The 18,414-nt window shown below is 43.2% G+C and overlaps 1 protein-coding gene across 7 annotated transcripts in view; it reads left to right on the forward strand.

Annotated features, from left to right (window-relative positions):
* Positions 1 to 18,414, forward strand: part of ADGRL3 (adhesion G protein-coupled receptor L3) — a 480,889-nt gene that overhangs the window by 453,232 nt on the left and 9,243 nt on the right. For 4 of the 7 annotated variants that reach the window (XM_056489458.1, XM_056489457.1, XM_056489460.1 and 1 more), the window contains one exon: positions 15,020 to 17,957. The exons of 2 other annotated variants lie outside the window; for them this stretch is intronic. In XM_056489458.1, the coding sequence (XP_056345433.1) occupies positions 15,020 to 15,825 (806 nt within the window). In that variant the 3' untranslated portion in view covers positions 15,826 to 17,957. Of the gene's footprint in view, positions 1 to 9,404; positions 9,534 to 15,019; positions 17,958 to 18,414 lie in introns of those variants that run through there. One more of the 7 variants, XM_056489464.1, reaches the window with a different exon arrangement.

Here is an 18,414-nt window from a genome sequence, read left to right on the forward strand (position 1 = left end):
ATCCCTGGTCCACTTCAAAGTGCAGTTGCTGCTCATTATAACCCATTTGCCAATGCTGACCCTTTGCTGCCTAGATAAAGCAGAGAGAAGGTGGAAATTTGGGCAGTGGAAGTGTTACTGTTGTCATGCATCAGCCTTTCTCAAGATGCTTGTTTGCTCCTTGATGGATTAATGTGACCAGCCTGACAGAGAGGTTTCTGCTAAATTTATGTTGCATATAAAACAAATAGCAAGCAGCCAAGTTCTAGGAGAGGTGGAAGTGCCTGTGCTCATCTTAATAGAATATTCAGAATATCACCAAATGATTTATCACAGTCTGTCTACACACTTCTTACCTACTCTGAGTAACACCTATGGCTTTTCTTGTGGCTTGAAGATTTTAGAGAATAAATACTTCCCCTGTTTTCTTTCCACTTGTTGTTTTTTTACAGTTGGCAGCAAACAGTTTCTCCTGTTTAGCCAGTCAGCTTTCATGTCAGGTCTTTCAGAGAGATCATTTTAAGGTGAATTGTGGCTATATGAACATGCATGTTGGCAGCAGTGTTAATGGTTACTTTATTTCCCATTATATCTTGTTCCTGTTGTGGTTCTGGGGTAAGCAGGTTCAGTGCAGAGGACTCACAGGATGTCCAAGGTCCCTGCAGTTGCTCTCCTTGTTCATGAGTGTCTCTATAGATGCCACCAAATGGTCATGGATGTAAAATACACATTATTCTTGGTTTTTGAGCACTTAACAGCTCAAAGACAATTGGACTAAAGAAAAGTGTCAGTCTTCTGCAGACACTTTGGTCTTGTGAGTACCATCACTGCACAGCTGGGTATGTGGTGCAGAGCAAGAGCCATGTCTGTTTAAGACTGAGCACCCCCTGGAGATGCTTTAAAAGCTTTGAGCTCTGTTTCCACTCATGTTCAGGGTCTGATGGATGTAAATGCAGAGGAATTATCAAAGCTGAGCCTGGGATGACCCTTGACAGGGACAAGTACCTCAGTGACCATTTAGAGATTATCATCTGTCAGTGTGCAAATTTCATTTCTTCATTGTCCTTGCTTCAAATCTAAACCACTGCACTCTCCCCCCAAACCTGTCCCTTTGTGCAGAGTGCCTAATGCTGTCTGTGCTGACCATTGCTGAGTTGGCAGGGGCAAGGTGCTGCATGAGCCTGAGGGGTGCAGCAGTCCTTGCCCTTGAGCATCATCCTTCACGTTGCAAAGCCCTTAGTCCTGGAAGTTTATTCTGTGTTTCAAGGGGTCCATCAGTCCTGGAGCCTGGACTCTGGTTTAGCCACAAATAGTGGCAGCAGTGCCAGTCTCTTCCCCCTCTGGAATATGATTAGATGCTCAGTTTCTATTATTGTTTTGTCAAGGCTGCTGCTTGAGAAGGGGGTTTTTGGAGGTACTTAAGTGTCCTCTTGCTATTAGGTGGAAATCAAGGGGTAAGAAGCAGGGTTGAATCCCTGACAGCACTTGGCTGCTAATCCAGAGGCAGCCTGTGACATTTTCTAACATCTCATCAGCCACAGCTGCTCAAATGCTGCAGCATGTTGGTGTTCAAGGATGCTCACTGTCCCAGCAATCTGGGTACTTGCATTAGTGCTCACATTTCCAGGGATGTCCTGCAAAAGAAATAACATAGTCATTTTATATCAGGACCTCAAAACTTCCATTTTACCCACTGCAGGAGGCTGTTCCTTTACCTTCCCATCTCACCACCACTGGCATTTTCCTAATGAAGCTCTTTGGTTTCATGCCCCCTGCCCTTCTACTACTTCTGTTCCCTCTTTTAACTCTTACAGACACACTTACCCTCCCCTGACCCCATGGATAGCCCTTCCTGGGGCCCATTGCCCAGATGGAGGGTGTATTTGGAGGGAGTAATCCACATGCCATTGCACCACTTCTGTCACAAGGGATTGCTGTTTGTAAGCCAAAAAAATCTCTGCAACCCTGTTAAGCAGCTGTTGGTTTGGCTAAATGTCAGCAACTGGCCTCAAAATGACCCATCCTGATCATCACATATGAAGTAAAGAAAAGTTCCAGTTGGGTGATAGGAGCAGGAGAGGAGTACTTTCTCTTTGTAAGGGAAAATCATCAGCCTTTTGGACTAGCAAATGGCTTCTGGTGGTTTTTCTCTTTTTTCCCCCCTCTTTTTCAATCAGCTGTACATTTTATGCTAGAAAAATTACGATTTTCTGCATCAAGGATCAAAACTTAGGGAGTTTAACTCTTATTTCTGCCTATGTGCAAAATTAATCCCATTGCTGATATTCTCCTGGTTTATTTTGCCTCTCTGCTGCCTGGGACTGAGTTAGCTGAGATTTGTTGCAGTGATTTCAGTGAGTGACATGACATTCTTCCTTTGGGAGATATTATGAACTGGCTTTGATTTCAGGATTGACAGCCATATAATTGGAAGTTCAGTCATTAGGTGGATCAGCTTTAAAGAGGAAAAGTAAGGGCAAGGCAATTTCTGAAATCAGAGCAGGCTTTGGGGAGTATTAGATCTGGCAGAGTATTGCTGCAGAGCAGTCTTAATATGATGACTGGGAAGAAGGAAGGAAGGAAAGAAGGAAAGAAGGAAAGGAAGGAAGGATAGCTGCTGTTAAAGATTCATGGAAGCATGGTCCAATTTTCACCACAGGTGGGGCTCTCTGCACATCTTGGGTAAGGCCTCAGGTTTAGTGAGAAATAATAATAAACAGGAATAATTAGAGATAATGCATGTTTGTATAGTCAAGATGCAATGTGGTATAAACCCTTGTAAGTAGTGGTGGTATAAAGAAATACCCCATCCTGGGACAGTGTTTCTGCTCCAGGATGTGAAAAAGTAATTAGTGAGTGAGCAACTACTTGTAAATCAATGTGGACTAGCTGTATATTTTGAAAATGGCCTGCAGATTATAATCCAGAAGAGGTTTGTCATCTGAAAGCATTGCCAAAGAAAGGAAGGGGAAAAAAGGGGGCAAAGAAATACTTTCACTCCTCTGTCTCTGCATAAAAGCACAGGATGTTTCATGTGGCAGAAGATGGCCCAGAGCTTAACAACCTCATTTGCTGAAACTCCATTTCACTGCAGTCAGTATTAATAGCTTCACAATGAATAGATTAGATGCTGCAAGTGACAACAAACCTATTTGAGAGAAATTTAATAGGGAAGTTTATTGAAGTTTATTAACTGAATCCTGTTGGCTGTTATAAGAACAGAGCTCGATAAATCTCAGTGTCAGAGCATTCATTGAAAGGAACTTGGAAAAATGCTGAAAATACCTGTTGTCCTCCAGCAAGTAAGTGTGATTTTGCTTGTCATAATTGCATTTATTGTTAGAACAAATTGTGAACACATGGAAGACCAGGATTCATTAAATACTTGAAAGCTCTACCTGCATAAAAGGACACTGTGGAATGCTGGTGAGGAAAGTCTCAGAGAAAAGTAGAGCTTTGACTCCTACAAAGCTACTTTTGTTTCCCTGGGAGCAAAATGGAGTAAGTTAATACTGAGCAAAGTATACAACCAGCCAGAATTTACAAACTGAAATCAGTGCAGAGAGGCTATTCCAGTGACATTCAAGTCTGAGCTATGTACTACACTTAGGGTAAGGCAGGTGTGTTATGGGGTTGTTTTAATGGACACTCAGAGGCAGACTCAGCTCTTACCACATCATGTCCCCTGATAGCTCAGGAACTGTTCTACCTCCTGGGAATGGTCCATGTTCTTCCTGGCTGTCACTTCTCCCTGCAGGGTAGTCTGAAGTCAAGGATGTGATGTGCAAGAAGCTGAGAGTGGATGTGAACCAGAAGATAAGTTGGGTGCTTCAGCAATCAGAGCAGGCAGGAGTACAGCACTGTGCCCTTACCTTGCAGAGAGGGAGCTGCATTGCTGGCAAAATAGGGAGGAAACAGGACTGAGATTGATTGAAAACACAGCAGTACATATATTGTCTTCTGGAACAAACAAAAGAAAAGCCCAAGAAAATCTGCATTTGGAATTGCTGGGTCAGAGGCAATGAAACATTTTGTTATGACTCAGATGTATTTTTTCTGAACTATTTCTGTTTCTACTCTAATAAAAAGTTGAAATCATATGAAAAAGTTAAAGTCAGCTTTCGTACCAGCCATTCTTCTGGAACAAAAAGAAAAAATTTAATTTGGAAAATACTGATTTTGTATGGGAATTTTTTAAGCATTGAATAGTTCATCCAATTAAATTTGTAAGCTGGTCCATTCTCCTTTATCAGCAAAACTGCTCTTTTGTCACATCTGCTGGGCAGTGGGGGAACCTCTCCAATCCCCTGCTAAAGTGCACATGCCAAAAATATTTTGCTTTGCTATTGAAAAGACCAGAAGTCAAAGGAGATACGTGGTGGTGGTGTTGCCTGTGCAGACACAGGATCCCAGTTAAAGCAGTGCTGCTCAAAGCCTTTCAGCCAGGCAGAGCCATGGTGAGTGACAGTATTATTCAGAAAATCTGGAGGAGCAGTTGAATCCATTTCCCTTCCAGCTGGGTAGACCATGCAGATGATTCAAAGTAACCTGTGTGGCTTTGTCAGCCAGCTGCCCACAAGAAATTCTTTTGAATTTTATTCCTGAGTGATGCAGTCTATAGTCTGTCAACATGTGCTTGTCATCATAATTTTCATCCTTTGCTTTCAGTGAGTGAATAAACCATACTTGTGTTTAACAAGGTGCAGTTTTCACATACAGTCATTAGACAAATCTCTTCCAAAAAATTATCACTGTATTCAATATTGTCCTGCATCAAGGACATCAATATCTAATTTAGAAAGGAAGGGAAAAGGCTCCATTTGGTTGCATACTGTCATTACAATATTATCTACTTTCATGGCCACAGAAAGCAGCTAAGTGCAGCTATCTGAATCCTTTGTGTCTAGTTACAGTGATGTTAAGAATTGTAGGATTTTTGTCTTCTTTGCCCTGGTTGGTTTTCCTAACAGTTTTTCTCAGTTCGCAAGTCAAAAGTGCAACTCTCCAGATCACCCCCTGCACCCTGAGCACAGGCCATGGCTTCTCCTGGCCTTTTAAATGCAGTGTGGTGGATCTGTGGTGCTTGAATCATGAGGATCACCAGTGCTCTGAGAGGGGCAGGAGTGTGTTACCAGCAAATACTTGCCTTCTGAAAGACCATAATTTGTTTCTCCTTGTGATCACAGCCTGCAAATCCTTCACTTGAGGAAATGTAGCATCAGGAAGCCTTGAACTGAGCACTGGCTTTTCCAGAAACCCGAATTTGAATGTAATTTTGGGTATTAGAGCTGACCTGGCAGCTGTGCTTTGCTCTGAACTTTGGTTGAATACCAGTGGAAACAAGGAGACCTGGGACAGTAGTTGTACCAGTGGGGTTGCAGGGAGCATTTTTGTAGAGGTGTGAGTTCTGCTGTTAAATGTTTGCTGGTTGTGGTTATATCATCATTCTGTAAAAGGTGAACCTGTGGCTTTGAACCCATCTTTTTTCCAACCCCAAATTCATGCTCCCACATGTACACAGCACAATAGGGGTTTGGAAACAGAATTCATTTATTTTCAGTAGGGTGCCTTGGAGGAGCAGAACTGAAGGTGATTCAGCACAGCTGGATAGAAGGCAGTTTCCCTAACTAAATAAAGAATAGTGTCTGTGTGGTGGGCTTAGGTGGTTCTGCAGATGGCAAAGGAGGGATTTGTGTAGGGGCTGCTATTGCTGGAATGTAGGAAAGCAAGGATGACACAGGGCTGTGGGGTTTACTGGGCGAGATCTGTGTTGCACCACAGATGCTGAGAGCTGAGGATCCAGCAGTAAATGAATAAATAAAAGTAAGTGGTGATAACTGCTGCCTGCTGAGGATATTAGGCACATTGCCAACACCAGGCCAGAGAGCTGCCAAGGGTCCCATCCCAAGAGTGCTCTGACAGGGAGGAGATTCCAGGTGGTCAACAGGCACTTGCAACCCTGATCTTTCTGGGTTTTGGGGCCCTGGGCATGCACTGACCTTCGTAATTGCAGCCCCAGTGATGCACACCCACACACAGGACTGCAGAATAACCCTCTTTGCTGTCCCCCATGGTGTTTTGGGAGAGCATGCTGCTATGATCCCCTGCTTACTTTATGGGGCTTTTGTTGGCTTGCTATTACCAGGCCATTTTCATGCAAATGAGGCCATAGCTCCATAGTCTACCTGCTCCTCTTCTCCTGCCTCATCTGCAGACCTAATCCGCTCTTCTTAATAGTCCTGTTGGTTGCTATAGCAATGATAAAGTGGTATGAGAAAGCCAGGATGATACTTAAATGTATGGCTGGTATTACATTTTTCTTTCTTTCTCCTGAGAAAGAGAAACCAAATAACAAGGGCTTTGGTTTGGTGGGGTATTTTTGGGATTTTTTGGTATAATACTCTTTTGTCAAAAGCTTTAACTGTGGGCTTTTTGGACCTTGGATGCAGTCCTCTCTCAGCACTCTTTCAGGCTGAGAATTTTGCAAATTAAGAGCAGTTAGTGAGAAACTAGAAATTTATGAATACAGGGTACATACCATTTGTATTTAAAATGCCAAAGTTACATTTATTGTGTCATGCAGAGAGTATGAAGTTTGCCAGGTCACCATGATGGGAACTTGCTGCAGAGAGCTTAGGGCCCAGTTGTATCTCTGAGAGTTTTGAAAGATATCTGAACATGTTTAGCAGAGGGTTTGTTTTGGATTTGCACCAGGAGACTTAGTCAGCACTGCCATTGAAAGTGGCATTTTAAACAGTAAATTTAAAAATCCTAATGAAATCAAGGGAGAGGAAAGCAGAAGATGGAATATTTTTGCTCAGTTGCTGCATACAGGAATGGGTGCCTGTAATACCAAGCCCTGTCTTTTACACACCCAAGAGCAAAAATGGCTTACTTATTCAGTATTTTCAACTTTTTTTGCCAAGTTTATAGTCAGAATCATGGATCTGTATTAAAAGTTGGCTGGAAGAGCCATATTTGTGTGAATTCAGCTCATTCCAGAGCTCACCACTCTGGCAAATGTAGGCAAGCAAAACCTACATGTAAGTGCTTGAACAGGTTGATCCCTTCTTTCTTGTCACAGTCTGAGAGTATTCCTCATGCAGCACAGCTTTTCTGCCCAGCCATGGTGGGATCAGCTATTTCCTGCCTGCTGGGGCTCACTGGACAAGATCAAGCCAGGGATATATTATTGAGTGAGATGTTCTTTCTGGCACCTGGCATTTAAAGATGCCTCAAGCTAAAGTTCTCAAGAGCCCACCATGGGTGTATTTTTCATACCAATTCTCATAGGGACTGATTTTGGAGATTGGGTTAAATCTCAAATGGGAGGATTGTATCACTTCTGAGTTTATGACTGGCATTAACTCTGAACATTCTCATTACTTGTATAAAAGTGAGCCCTTTTTTGAATCTTTTATGGCCTGGCTTGATTAAAAGTGGGATGAAAGCAGAAACAATTTTAATGGCCGTAGTGCTCACTGTGTAAAACTAGCACAAGAAGAGATATGGTTCTTACAGTCCCTCATCCCAGATGTGTGTGAGATTGAGAGAAAACACATTACCAGAAAGAAAGAATTGACTCATTTACCTATTAGTTACATTCAAGGTTACTTAGTTAAGCATTCGTATAATGTTTTCTTACAGGAGACAGCTTTGTTTCCTTATTTTCAAACACAGCAGCTCATCTTGCTTTCCATCAGCATAGACAAAAATATCAGGTGAGAGAAAACAAGTCTTTTTTTTCCAGCTGCATGTGTCGAGGAGCCTCCCTGGCATGCAGCCCCCATACAACGCTGCCTTCTACTTTGTCCTGTGCTCAAAAGACCAAATAAGTGATCTGCTACTGCCATAATGCCTGGGGCTGGGAGATGCTGGGGGATGATGGGGGACAGGCAAGGAACAGCCTGTTCTCTCTTCTACCTGCAAAGACACGGGGAAATGGCCATCCCAAGCATGGCAGGAGGCAGCCTCCTCCTATCCTGAGGCTTGGCCAGCTTTTTGCCTTTCTGTAAGTAATGAATAGGTGTGAGCTTTCAGAGAACTGCCTGCTAAGAGGATTTGTACTAGCCAGAGGCCCCAGACTCATATATCCTCAGCAACTGTATCCAGAGATCATAGCCAGTGCCCTGCATTCCTTGCAAAGACAGCCTTCACCTTGGCACGGGGCCACCTCCACACCTCAGAGGCAAATGGGGTCTCCATGCCTCCAGCACTGAAAGGGTCACTGGTTTGGAGGATTGGCTTTTCAGTTTCTTCTTTGGGTTGAGGCTGTCCAATGTTGGTGACAGCCAGGTCACCTGAGCCCTCTGACAGTCCTGTCCTAACTAGTTCTAGTTGCCCCACCAATGATTTACTTTCCTAGTAGAAAGGTTTTGTCTTTACAGTTCGGTTAAAACCATGGTCATTCTTCCTGCTCTAGAACTCAGTGGGAATGGCCCTGAGGGGCAAGGTTTTTATCTGGTCACATCTCTGGAGATTAGAAGAGGTTCAGAGCAATGGCTAAAAGGATTTTCATCCTGTATCTTCCTGGGTTGATGCCTGCAGTAGGAATTGAGGTAGATCTTGGCAGCCACCTGCCAAGCCATGATGATCCCGAAAAGGTCCAGAGGCTGCTGCGTCTCCAGGGGATAAACCAAAGAGCAAAGGACAACTGCTGGCTGAGTGCTTGGAAACAGCAGCAAAGAGGTGCAGGAGTGGGGAAACAAGGTGTTTGTGGGGCACACAGAGTGCCCTGAGACAGGCACTCATGGCCACTCTCATTCGTGATAGAAATGCCTGACGGAGCTGTAGTGCTCTCACCTTCCAGGATGGATTCAGGTGGTTGTGGATGTTCTTGATGGTGGTATCAGAGAAGGAGCTGAAGTAAAACTTGCCCTCTTAGACATGAGAAACAGCTACTGTCTGAGAAATGCTCTTTAATTCTGCTTTTTTGGTATAGATGTGATGTGAAGGACTGGTAAAAGAGATCCTAGCACATAGTGGGAGTTGAATGTGCTGTTGTCTGTTAGTCATTATATATATATATATATATTTTATTTTTTTTTTTAATTCATTTGGCACTTTCCAGAGAGTTTTTTCCCCCACATTGTGTAGGCTGCCATCTTCCTTTCTTTCTTTGTAGCAAGCATGTGGGCGCAGCCTTGCTTACACTCCAAGCAACTGGGGAACCACCATAAATGTAGCTTATCCGCTTTCTGATACATTTTCTTTTGCGTTGGTTTGGATTTGTGCATCGTCAGTAACATCTGTTCTGCTTTAGTGGCACACAGTTTTCCGAGTCTAATTAGCTGGCTGCTTGTAATCAGGACTATTTCAACTGTTGTCATTCTGAATGTTCTTTTTCCCTTTTTTTTAATACCACATTTGCCTGATTGACCTTTTTTGTTGTTTTTTTTCTCTGTCTTTCTATCGGGCTGCTCCAGGAGCCATGGCTAATCATCTTATAACCAATGCTCTGCTTCGTCCTCATGGCACTAACAACCCTTATAATACATTGCTCGGGGAATCGGCGGTCTATAACAACCCTTCTGTCAGCATGTACAACGCACAAGGTGTGCTGGAGTTTCTCTCTAATTTTTCTAGTGAGAATTCCATTTTCTGTGGCTTATTTTGGCCCATTTCTTTCTTTTTTTTCTTCCTTTTTCTTTTTCTCTCCCCACATACACACACACTTTTTTTTTTTTTTTTTTTTAACTGGGCACAAAAAAAAAGATCCCCTCCCCTTCCTTTCATTTCAATGCATCTTTCCATCTTCCAGATGCTTTTTTTCCATGAGCGATCCAAATCACTTTGAAAGACTCTTGTCAGTTTTACTCAAAGCATTCACAGAGTTTTGATTTTGATTTTTTTTTTTAATTCGGTCTCCTTGCTTTTGTATTGTTTTGGACTTGTGTGTATGTGTGTGTGTTTTGTCAGACACATCCATTCCTCTCTTTGTTGTCAGCGCATTTCCTTGTTAAACCATTCATTTCAGAAACAGGAGCACCACTGAAGGTAAGTGAAGCTAAAATGGCCTTTGCCACCAAAGCTGCTCTCATTTGAAATGGCCTGGAGAAATGTGGTCAGCACTGCACTGGTTTGCACAGGGAGTAAAATGCAAAATAAAATAAAACTGCCCTTGATCTCTAAGAATAATGACAGTTGAAGCAAGAAGTGTAGGCCAACTCCAAAGAGCAGAGCTGAGATAAGAAATGTTTTGCCGTTTGCATTTACGCATTTTATCTGTGCTACTAGGGGAAAAAAATAATTGAGAAAAGGTGTAGTGAATCTAGATAATCTTTGATATCTTCCTTTTGGCAACAGAAAAGAGACAGGCAGAGTCAATTGTACCTAATGGAGGTTTCTGCTATGGAAATCACTCTCTTGTCATGTACATGTTTGTCTCTGCTCTGGTTTCTGTGGGAAGGGACAAGGTTTGTAAGCTGATGTCCTGGTGCTTCCATGAGGGAGAGGCAGGTGTGTTTAAGTAGGGCCTGAGAAGGAGATGGGGAGTGTGGAGCTCTGACAGCTCCATCCTGCTCTGCCCCTTCCATAGGGTTTTCTGGGGTTTTTTTTTTTTTGGTCTTACTTGTAAGGTGGCTGAATCACTGCAGAGTAGCACTGCATTCCAGTGCAAGTGTGCCAGCTTTCCACTCTCAATGAAGGCATCACTTCCCAGTAAAGGATATCCAAGAGAGGGAAAAAAATGATGGTTATAATGCAAACTGGAAAGCCCTCTTTGTACTCTATGGCAGCATGTTGTTTATGACAGAAATAGATGTTGAACTGTATCAATAGGGTATTTGCATTCAAAGCACAAGGAAGGCACACCTGTTTGACCTTTCTGCTGTTTATTAATTTCCTAATCTATGCTAACTTTATGCAATAAATTTACTTCCAAGAATGCTTTTTTAAAAAGGGGCTACTGTTAAATATGAAATGTTCTGAACTTTAAGAATTTTAGTGTACTGCAAATGTTGAAATGAGCTTTGATGTTCTGACTAGTTTCTTGCAAGATAACCTTGAGGTGTGGGAGTCTTCTAAATCAAATGGCAACAGGTCAGCATATGCCTTGAGAGGAGTCCTGATGTTCATGGCTGAGTGCTTCAACTGAATCCAGGCGATTAGGGCAGAAATGTGTGTTACTTGTATTTTAATAATTTTGTGTTCTTCAAATTTTTAGAATCCGATACAGTTACCTGAGCTAACAGAATGTTATTCTACAAAAATAGCATAATTTTTTTGCAAATGCTATTCTGTTCAACACAGATAAGTAACAGAGAAATCTATCCAGGCTTCATCCATCGGAGGTGAAGAAAGAGAATGGGACCAACCTGGTCCCATTTAAGCTCCTGGAGCTTTCCATTGACTTCAAAGGGAGGAGAACCCAACCCATTCTTTTCAAGAGGCTGCAAGTTAATTAATGACCATAGAACTGGTATAGCTATTAGTTTTCAAACTGGCTGGGTTCCTGGACAATTGCAAACTGTGAATATTAGGAGATCTCGTGGCAGAAATGAAGGGTAGCAAAACCAACCAGGCCTGGTAGTCTCGGTGGCCCTTTGGGGTTTATGGATGCTGCACCAGCAGGAATGCTAAAGCCAGGAGAGTGCATTGTAAAAGTAGATGCTGTCATCATCTCTGGGTGTGCCTTGGCTGTGGTTGGCATGCAGTGATGCATTGTTAGCACCATCCAACTAACTCATTCCACATCACTATGGCTGTGATTTATTTTGCACTTTCATGTACCACTGCTGGTTCTGGCCGTGGATGGGGCAGGACACCCTAAGGAACAAGGGACTGATCTGGTCCATCTGTTTCTCTTCCCCTCCCCAGTTACATCTTTTAAAATACCATCTCTGCTTAAGCCAAAGCTGCCACATCAGTGGTAGATAATCACCAGGGGCAGGAAATCCTGAAAATTACCCTTGGAAAGAGGTGGGGAATCAGACCCTAAAAGGCCAAAATCCCAGGGGCATCAGTGATTTCTTAATAGCACACAGAGTGTAGAGGAAGGAGGAGGTGGTAGGTGAGGGGCAGAGAGCTCACTGTCACTGAAAGCTGAGAGGAACATACATGGGCTCAGTCTCTCCAAAGCAGGAAAACATCCCAACACCCTGTACAAACTAATTTTGAGAGACCATTAACCATTAACAAGCTCTACTTAAAATCCAATGTGCCACAGACCACTGAAGAATGGGAAGCTGAGCATTATCACTGCCTCTTCATCTTATTCTCTAACTCTTCTTGTTTTAATCCTTTCTTAATAGTTTCATTTAGCAATGCCATTATTCAAACTATTATTCCTCTCTTTTTGTTGTTATTCCTTTTTTTGCCAAGTCCATGTAGTTTGCCATATGTTTGGTTAAAGTAAAAAATCAGACTTACCAAAGTTTGTAAAATGCCAGCAGCCCCATGATGAGCAAAGTCATACTCTTACAAAGCACTGTTGCAAAAGATGGACGGCAAAACATTTTTAGCAAGGATTTCAGTTTCAACTGCCGGGGTTATTATACCTAACAGTAAGTAAAGCTATTCATTTTAAGATTTTGGAAGTGACAATGACAGTGCCTGTCTTTTCAAGCATGACCGTTACCAGCTTTAGACTTTCCTTAAATTTCCTGGCATTATTTTCTTCATTTGTGTTGCACGCTGAACATTTTATAATGGCATTGGAAAACAGTTTAAATGTGATAATTTTTTTAATAAAAATGTAGACTATTGAATATTGCGCGTAAAATATTTTTTTTCTGTCTAAAATGTCAATATTTTTAACCTGAAATAAACCTTGTAACAAATTCATGTATTCTGGGCAGTGGAAATTATTTCCGTTAACTCTCTTCTCTGCATATCATCAATTTGCTTTTTACTCATGTTTCTCCTACTGTCGCTGTAAGCTTACTTGTTGTTTTTTCTTTCCTTTTCTTCATGCTGTCGTTTAGAGCCCTACAGAGAGACAAGTATGGGAGTAAAGCTAAACATTGCATATCAAATGTAATTTTTTTTAGTTCACTTTTATTGCATCACATATAGATGATGTAGTTAATAAAGGAAATTATTCTCACAGTTTTGAAATCGAAAGACTATGAATAGACATATGTATATATATGTGTATGCGTGTGTATGTATGTATGTGTATATATATATATATGTATGTGTACATATATATATATAGATGAGATTAGATGGTGCTTTCTTTGTTTATTTTTCATTTTTGTGGTATCGTTTACCCAGCATAGTTTCTCTTTTAGTTGTGTATGCTTTATTTTAATTTTTTTTTTCCGAATTCATGTTTTTATTTGCGAGGTCATGGCATTTTTATACGGCGCGTTTCATTGCAGCCCCCACTCTGTTCTCACCTGCAATGCCTCCCATTTTATTTCTGCACCAAACCCCAGATCTATGCATTGGCAGCAGGAGCACAGTGCTCAGTGCCTCAATGCATGCGTTACTCAACGTAACCATCAAACAGATGCTGTTGTACCTGTCACCCATTGCATACGGCCCTCCCCCAAAAATGCTCACTTTTCATTTCTCCCCAAGCATCGTGACTCGGTTGGAGAGCTTTCACCGTGAAAATCAACGGCTTTGCTCTATGTCTGTGATGGCTAGTTGATTTTTTGGCATAGCTCCCTCATTTGCTGGGGAGCCCAGGATACAGCAGCACCCTCTAAGCTTCAGAAACCTAAAAGGTGACCGGCACATTTGAGGCATTTCACTCAAAAGCAAGAAGAAGCCTTCAGTAGCGCTTTCCAGCCCTTGACACACAGCAACTACTCCATCGCAGATATAGACTGAATCCTGTATTTTCAGAAGGTACACATGCCATGTACTAAGCATGGTATGAGCAACTGTTCATCTGAAATTGTCAGTTTAATGGCTTCTCTGATCCACTGTGCCTTGCTGGGAGTTGCTTGCCAGTTTTTGGCAATGCCAGAAGCCCTTAGCTGAGAGGTCGATAAGTCATTTCATGCATCCCCACGCCTGCTGTCCTTCCAAGGAGACCAGTGATCCCAAAAAAGAATGCGTGGTGGCTTAACTGCTGGGCCTGATTTTCTTCTCCCTTGCCCACTCATGCTGGCATTGCTCTCAAAGCACTTCCCTGCCATCTCCCGTAGTGCTTTGGGAAAGAGCTGAGCTCCAGCCTTCCATTGTCAGCATTGAGACACCTATAGAGATGCAATAGGCAGTTAAAGCCAGGGACACCTCCAAAAAACCCTTTTAGTCCTCACAGGTTCCCATGAGCACACCATACCATGGCAGTGATGGTACTTGCTGTACCCTCCGCTGAACCCACTGCTTTAACTTTGCAGGTGGAATAGGAGCTATTTTTAAAGGCTTCACAAGACCCCAGAACAGGTGCCTCTGACATCAATTGTATTAGAAAATCCCCACCTGGCCAGTGTGGAGTAAATAATTTTGATTGTGCCCTTAATCCAGAAGAGCTAGGGCGTTTGGCCTTGTTCCAAAAAATCCTGGGCCGGGAAGCACTTTGTGCCTCCCCCTTGCTACTCCCTGAATCCTGCCATTCAGTCCTTATGTCTTTATTTATCCTGACAGCCTGCCCAGCAAAAGGAGAGAGCAGACTTTTTTCCTCTAGGAAGGATACACTCCCAAATGAAGTTTTGGTAGTGATTAGCCTGGGCTGTAAATACTTTTTAATTGCCTGACAGGAATTGCCCCCTTCCTCCAAATCTCCTAGAGCCAGGGCAGTTGGGACCAGCCCAGACTCATGAATTTTTCAGCTCCCCCAGGAATACATAGAGCGCAAGAGCTGTAGGACAATGCTGGCCAGGAGATTTTAGTCTTCTGGCTGGATGTTGCCATATCAAGTCACACACTTGACAGTGCTTTCCATTTTTTTTTTTTTTTTTTTTGGTGGGAAGCCCTTGACCACCAGCTGGTTAGATGGAGCTGCGCCCTCCCATTTTGGCCGCGAAGCTCTCCTTGCTGCCCAGCCCCAGCAGCCGCGGCAGCCTAGGAAGGGGGTTTGAGTGTGCACATCCTGCATGAGTGTCCTGTTTGTACAAGTCACCCTCTCTTGTGTAATGTTTTTCAGAGGGGCTTCTGAACAATGCCAGGGATACAAGTGTCACGGATACTCTACCACTGAATGGTAATCACGGCAACAGCTACAGCATCGCCAGCGGCGAGTACCTCAGCAACTGCGTGCAAATCCTAGACCGCGGGTACAACCACACGGAGAACGCCCTCGAGAAAAAGATCCTGAAGGAACTCACCTCCAACTACATCCCTTCCTACCTGAACAACCACGAGCGCTCCAGCGAGCAGAGCCGCAACTTGATGAACAAACTCGTCAACAGCGTGGGCGGCGGGAGCGAGGACGACGCCATCGTGCTGGACGACGCCACCTCCTTCACCCACGAGGAGAGCCTGGGCCTGGAGCTCATCCACGAGGAGTCGGACGCCCCGCTGCTGCCTCCCCGCGTGTACTCGGCGGACAACCACCAGCCCCACCTCTACAGCCGGCGCCGCATCCCGCAAGACAACAGCGAGAGCTTTTTCCCTCTGCTGACCAACGAGCACACGGACGAGCTGCAGTCGCCCAACAGGGATTCTCTCTACACCAGTATGCCCGCGCTGGCTGGCATGCCCGTGGCGGAAAGCGTCGCCGCCAGCACCCAGACCGATCCTCCACCAGCCAAAAGCGGCGGCGGCGATGCCGACGACGTTTACTACAAAAGCATGCCCAACCTCGGCTCCAGGAACCACGTCCATCAGCTACACACTTACTACCAGCTAGGTCGAGGCAGCAGCGACGGTTTTATAGTCCCGCCAAACAAAGAGGGAACCTCCCCGGACGGCAATGCAAAAGGACCCGCTCACTTGGTCACTAGTCTATAGAAGATTCAGCAAAAATTAAGCAAAGACACAACTAAAAGCCTCTCCGTAACGCTCGGTTTACTGTTCTGAGTTAATCCAAACAGTGGTAATATTGTGTGTACTCCTAAATCTTCATGCTGTTCAAAAGGAAATTCTCAGACTTTTTTTACTGGAATTTTTAGGCCGGCCCGGAGAGGACAGTAACTGCTGTGCCCCACTTATCTTCCCATCCTTCTTCCCTCCAGACTTCATTATGTTAATGAAAGAGATAGATAACGGCACACTTCGTGGCCTTCTCAAGTTATGCCGTGTTTGTTTAAACAATCCTTGATGCTGTGTTGCTCTTAATACCGAGGACCTGATTTAAGAGGGAGAAAAAAAAAAATAATAAAAGGCCAAAAATGTGCATTTGAAACTAGTAGCGATGACGCATCTAGGTGGGAGCGCTGTGTAAAACAAGCTAGCAAAACTCTTTCTTACCAATCCAGATCACATCATGGGTTATGGTCACTCACAACTTGGTTTCACTGCAGCGCCCTTTGCTGCAGGAGCAAGCAAAACGTAAACAAATTTAATGAGACGGAAGGGAATCCTAGAAACCTGTGCTAAAGGCATATTTTACATTTTGCTGTATTAACGGATGATAAAAACTAATGGCAGAAAAAGAGAAGCGAACAATTTCTATGTAATGTACAGATACTAGCATTGCACATATAGTCTGCTTTCTGTTCCTCCAGAACTTGCGTCCCTGTTAATGTAGTGGAAAAAAAAAATAAGAACTTTTTTCTGTTGTGCTGGTCTTGTAAGTTTGTCTACCAGTAGGAGCAAGGTTTTTCATAACTTTTTCTTTTTTTTATTTTTATTTTTATTTTTTAAATTTTGTTTTGCCTCTTCCACTGCTCCTTCCCTCTGTCCCCTTCCCATCCCAGTAAAAAAACTCACTGGGCAAAAAAAGAAAAAAAAAAAACAAAAAAAAAACCCAAAAAAACCCCCCCCCAAACATCATTTTCTAAGGACCATTTTTAGTAACACCATCACCATTTCTTTTCAGCCAAGGCAGTCTTTTAATTTCCTCGCTGTATAACCTTTTTCAGCCGGCGTGTTGCCAGCAGACCTTTTGGCAGACTAGAGCAGGGCAAACTTCCTCATTGTCAGTGCACAGCCGATGGTGACAATAATCCTGTGAAGCATCTCTGGTGAGCAGCCCCTCAGCCAGGCCCTCGGGGCTCACCCAGGACCCAGAGGGGGATTTGTAGTGTAGGGGGGTTCCACAGGAGATGGCCATTTCCCTGGAGGAGCACAGGGCCTTCTCGGCTCAGTCTGGTCCCCGGTTTAGGCACTTGTACTGCAGTGGTTAAGAAGAGCATAGATTGACACGTAGTGAGCTAAAAAGTACTTTGCGGTGATTTTTAATTAAAAAAGAAAAAAAAAAAGTCCTCTCCGTTCATTATTTTTCCTAACAGGAAATTTATTTATTTGACTGGGTTTTTAAGTAACATAGGCTTTCTGGAGGTAAATTAGCAGCACGAAGTATGAATTCTTCTTCTTTTTCTCTCTTTTTTTTTTTCTTTTTTTAATTTATGATCCATTTTGTACGGTCTCAACAGTTGAATGACCTCATTACTAATATTTGTTGTAAAAGTGAAGCTTGTTTGCCAACCAATAAACAACTGATCACGATTTAGAAGATACTGTATGTATGTACTGTACAATTAATCTCTCTTTTTTTGTCGTTGTTGTTCCTCTCTCCATTAATGTCTTCAGTATGAGTCTCCACTCCTTTATGGCATGGGTGAGCAATGCTGAAGAAAGGAGGACTAAGATGAGAAATTTAAGCACAAAGGTTATGCAGCTGTGGCTGACTAGAAATATCAGGCTGGTGGTACTTGTTGAGGGGCAAGAACAACACTGGTTGACATTTGTTGCAGGTGATTCTAGGTCTGTTTTGTGCCTACTGTATAAAGTAGCCAACGACACGCGGATGATTTGAGTATAGTGTTTCACGTGTCGTATCTTTTAACCATTGTAAATTTTTTCTTTTCTTACTTTTCTTATTTTCTTTTTTTTTTTTTTAATTTTTATTTGGGTTTTCTGAGATTAAAAACTGCTGGTAGCATGTCAAAGAGTAAAACAAGTCCCCGTTAGGCCTTCTTGGTCGTTGTTTGGTGTCTCTTTATTTTCTTGCTCCGGGCATATGCCAAGCGCCCTCAACCATCCTTGGCCACATCCTGCCCCACCTCTGCCAATGGCCCACTGGCACTTCACTGCTTTCCTCCAGCCTCCCCCTTCAAATGCCTTGAGTGCAATCAGGAATACAGAAAGCTACAGAACAGACTGGAAAGGTTTACAGGAAAATAACCACCTCTGGATATGACTGATAATGAATTTCCAGTAATTTTTCACAAAGTCCTCCCATTGCCTGGGTTTAGGGGCTTGGTGCTGCCTCCATCTAAACTATGCCTATCCAAGCCCTATCATGCTGGCTAAAAGCCAAAAGACTTGCAGCAGGGGAGTGAGGTACATGTTAAACAAGTTATTCCAGTGCTGGAGGATAAATGCAGCAGCAGCAGCAGAGTGGAGCAGTTCCGCTCCATCCCAGGGTTGTCCTTG

This window comes from Oenanthe melanoleuca, chromosome 4 (assembly GCF_029582105.1).
Source record: "Oenanthe melanoleuca isolate GR-GAL-2019-014 chromosome 4, OMel1.0, whole genome shotgun sequence".
Classification (NCBI taxonomy): domain Eukaryota; kingdom Metazoa; phylum Chordata; class Aves; order Passeriformes; family Muscicapidae; genus Oenanthe; species Oenanthe melanoleuca.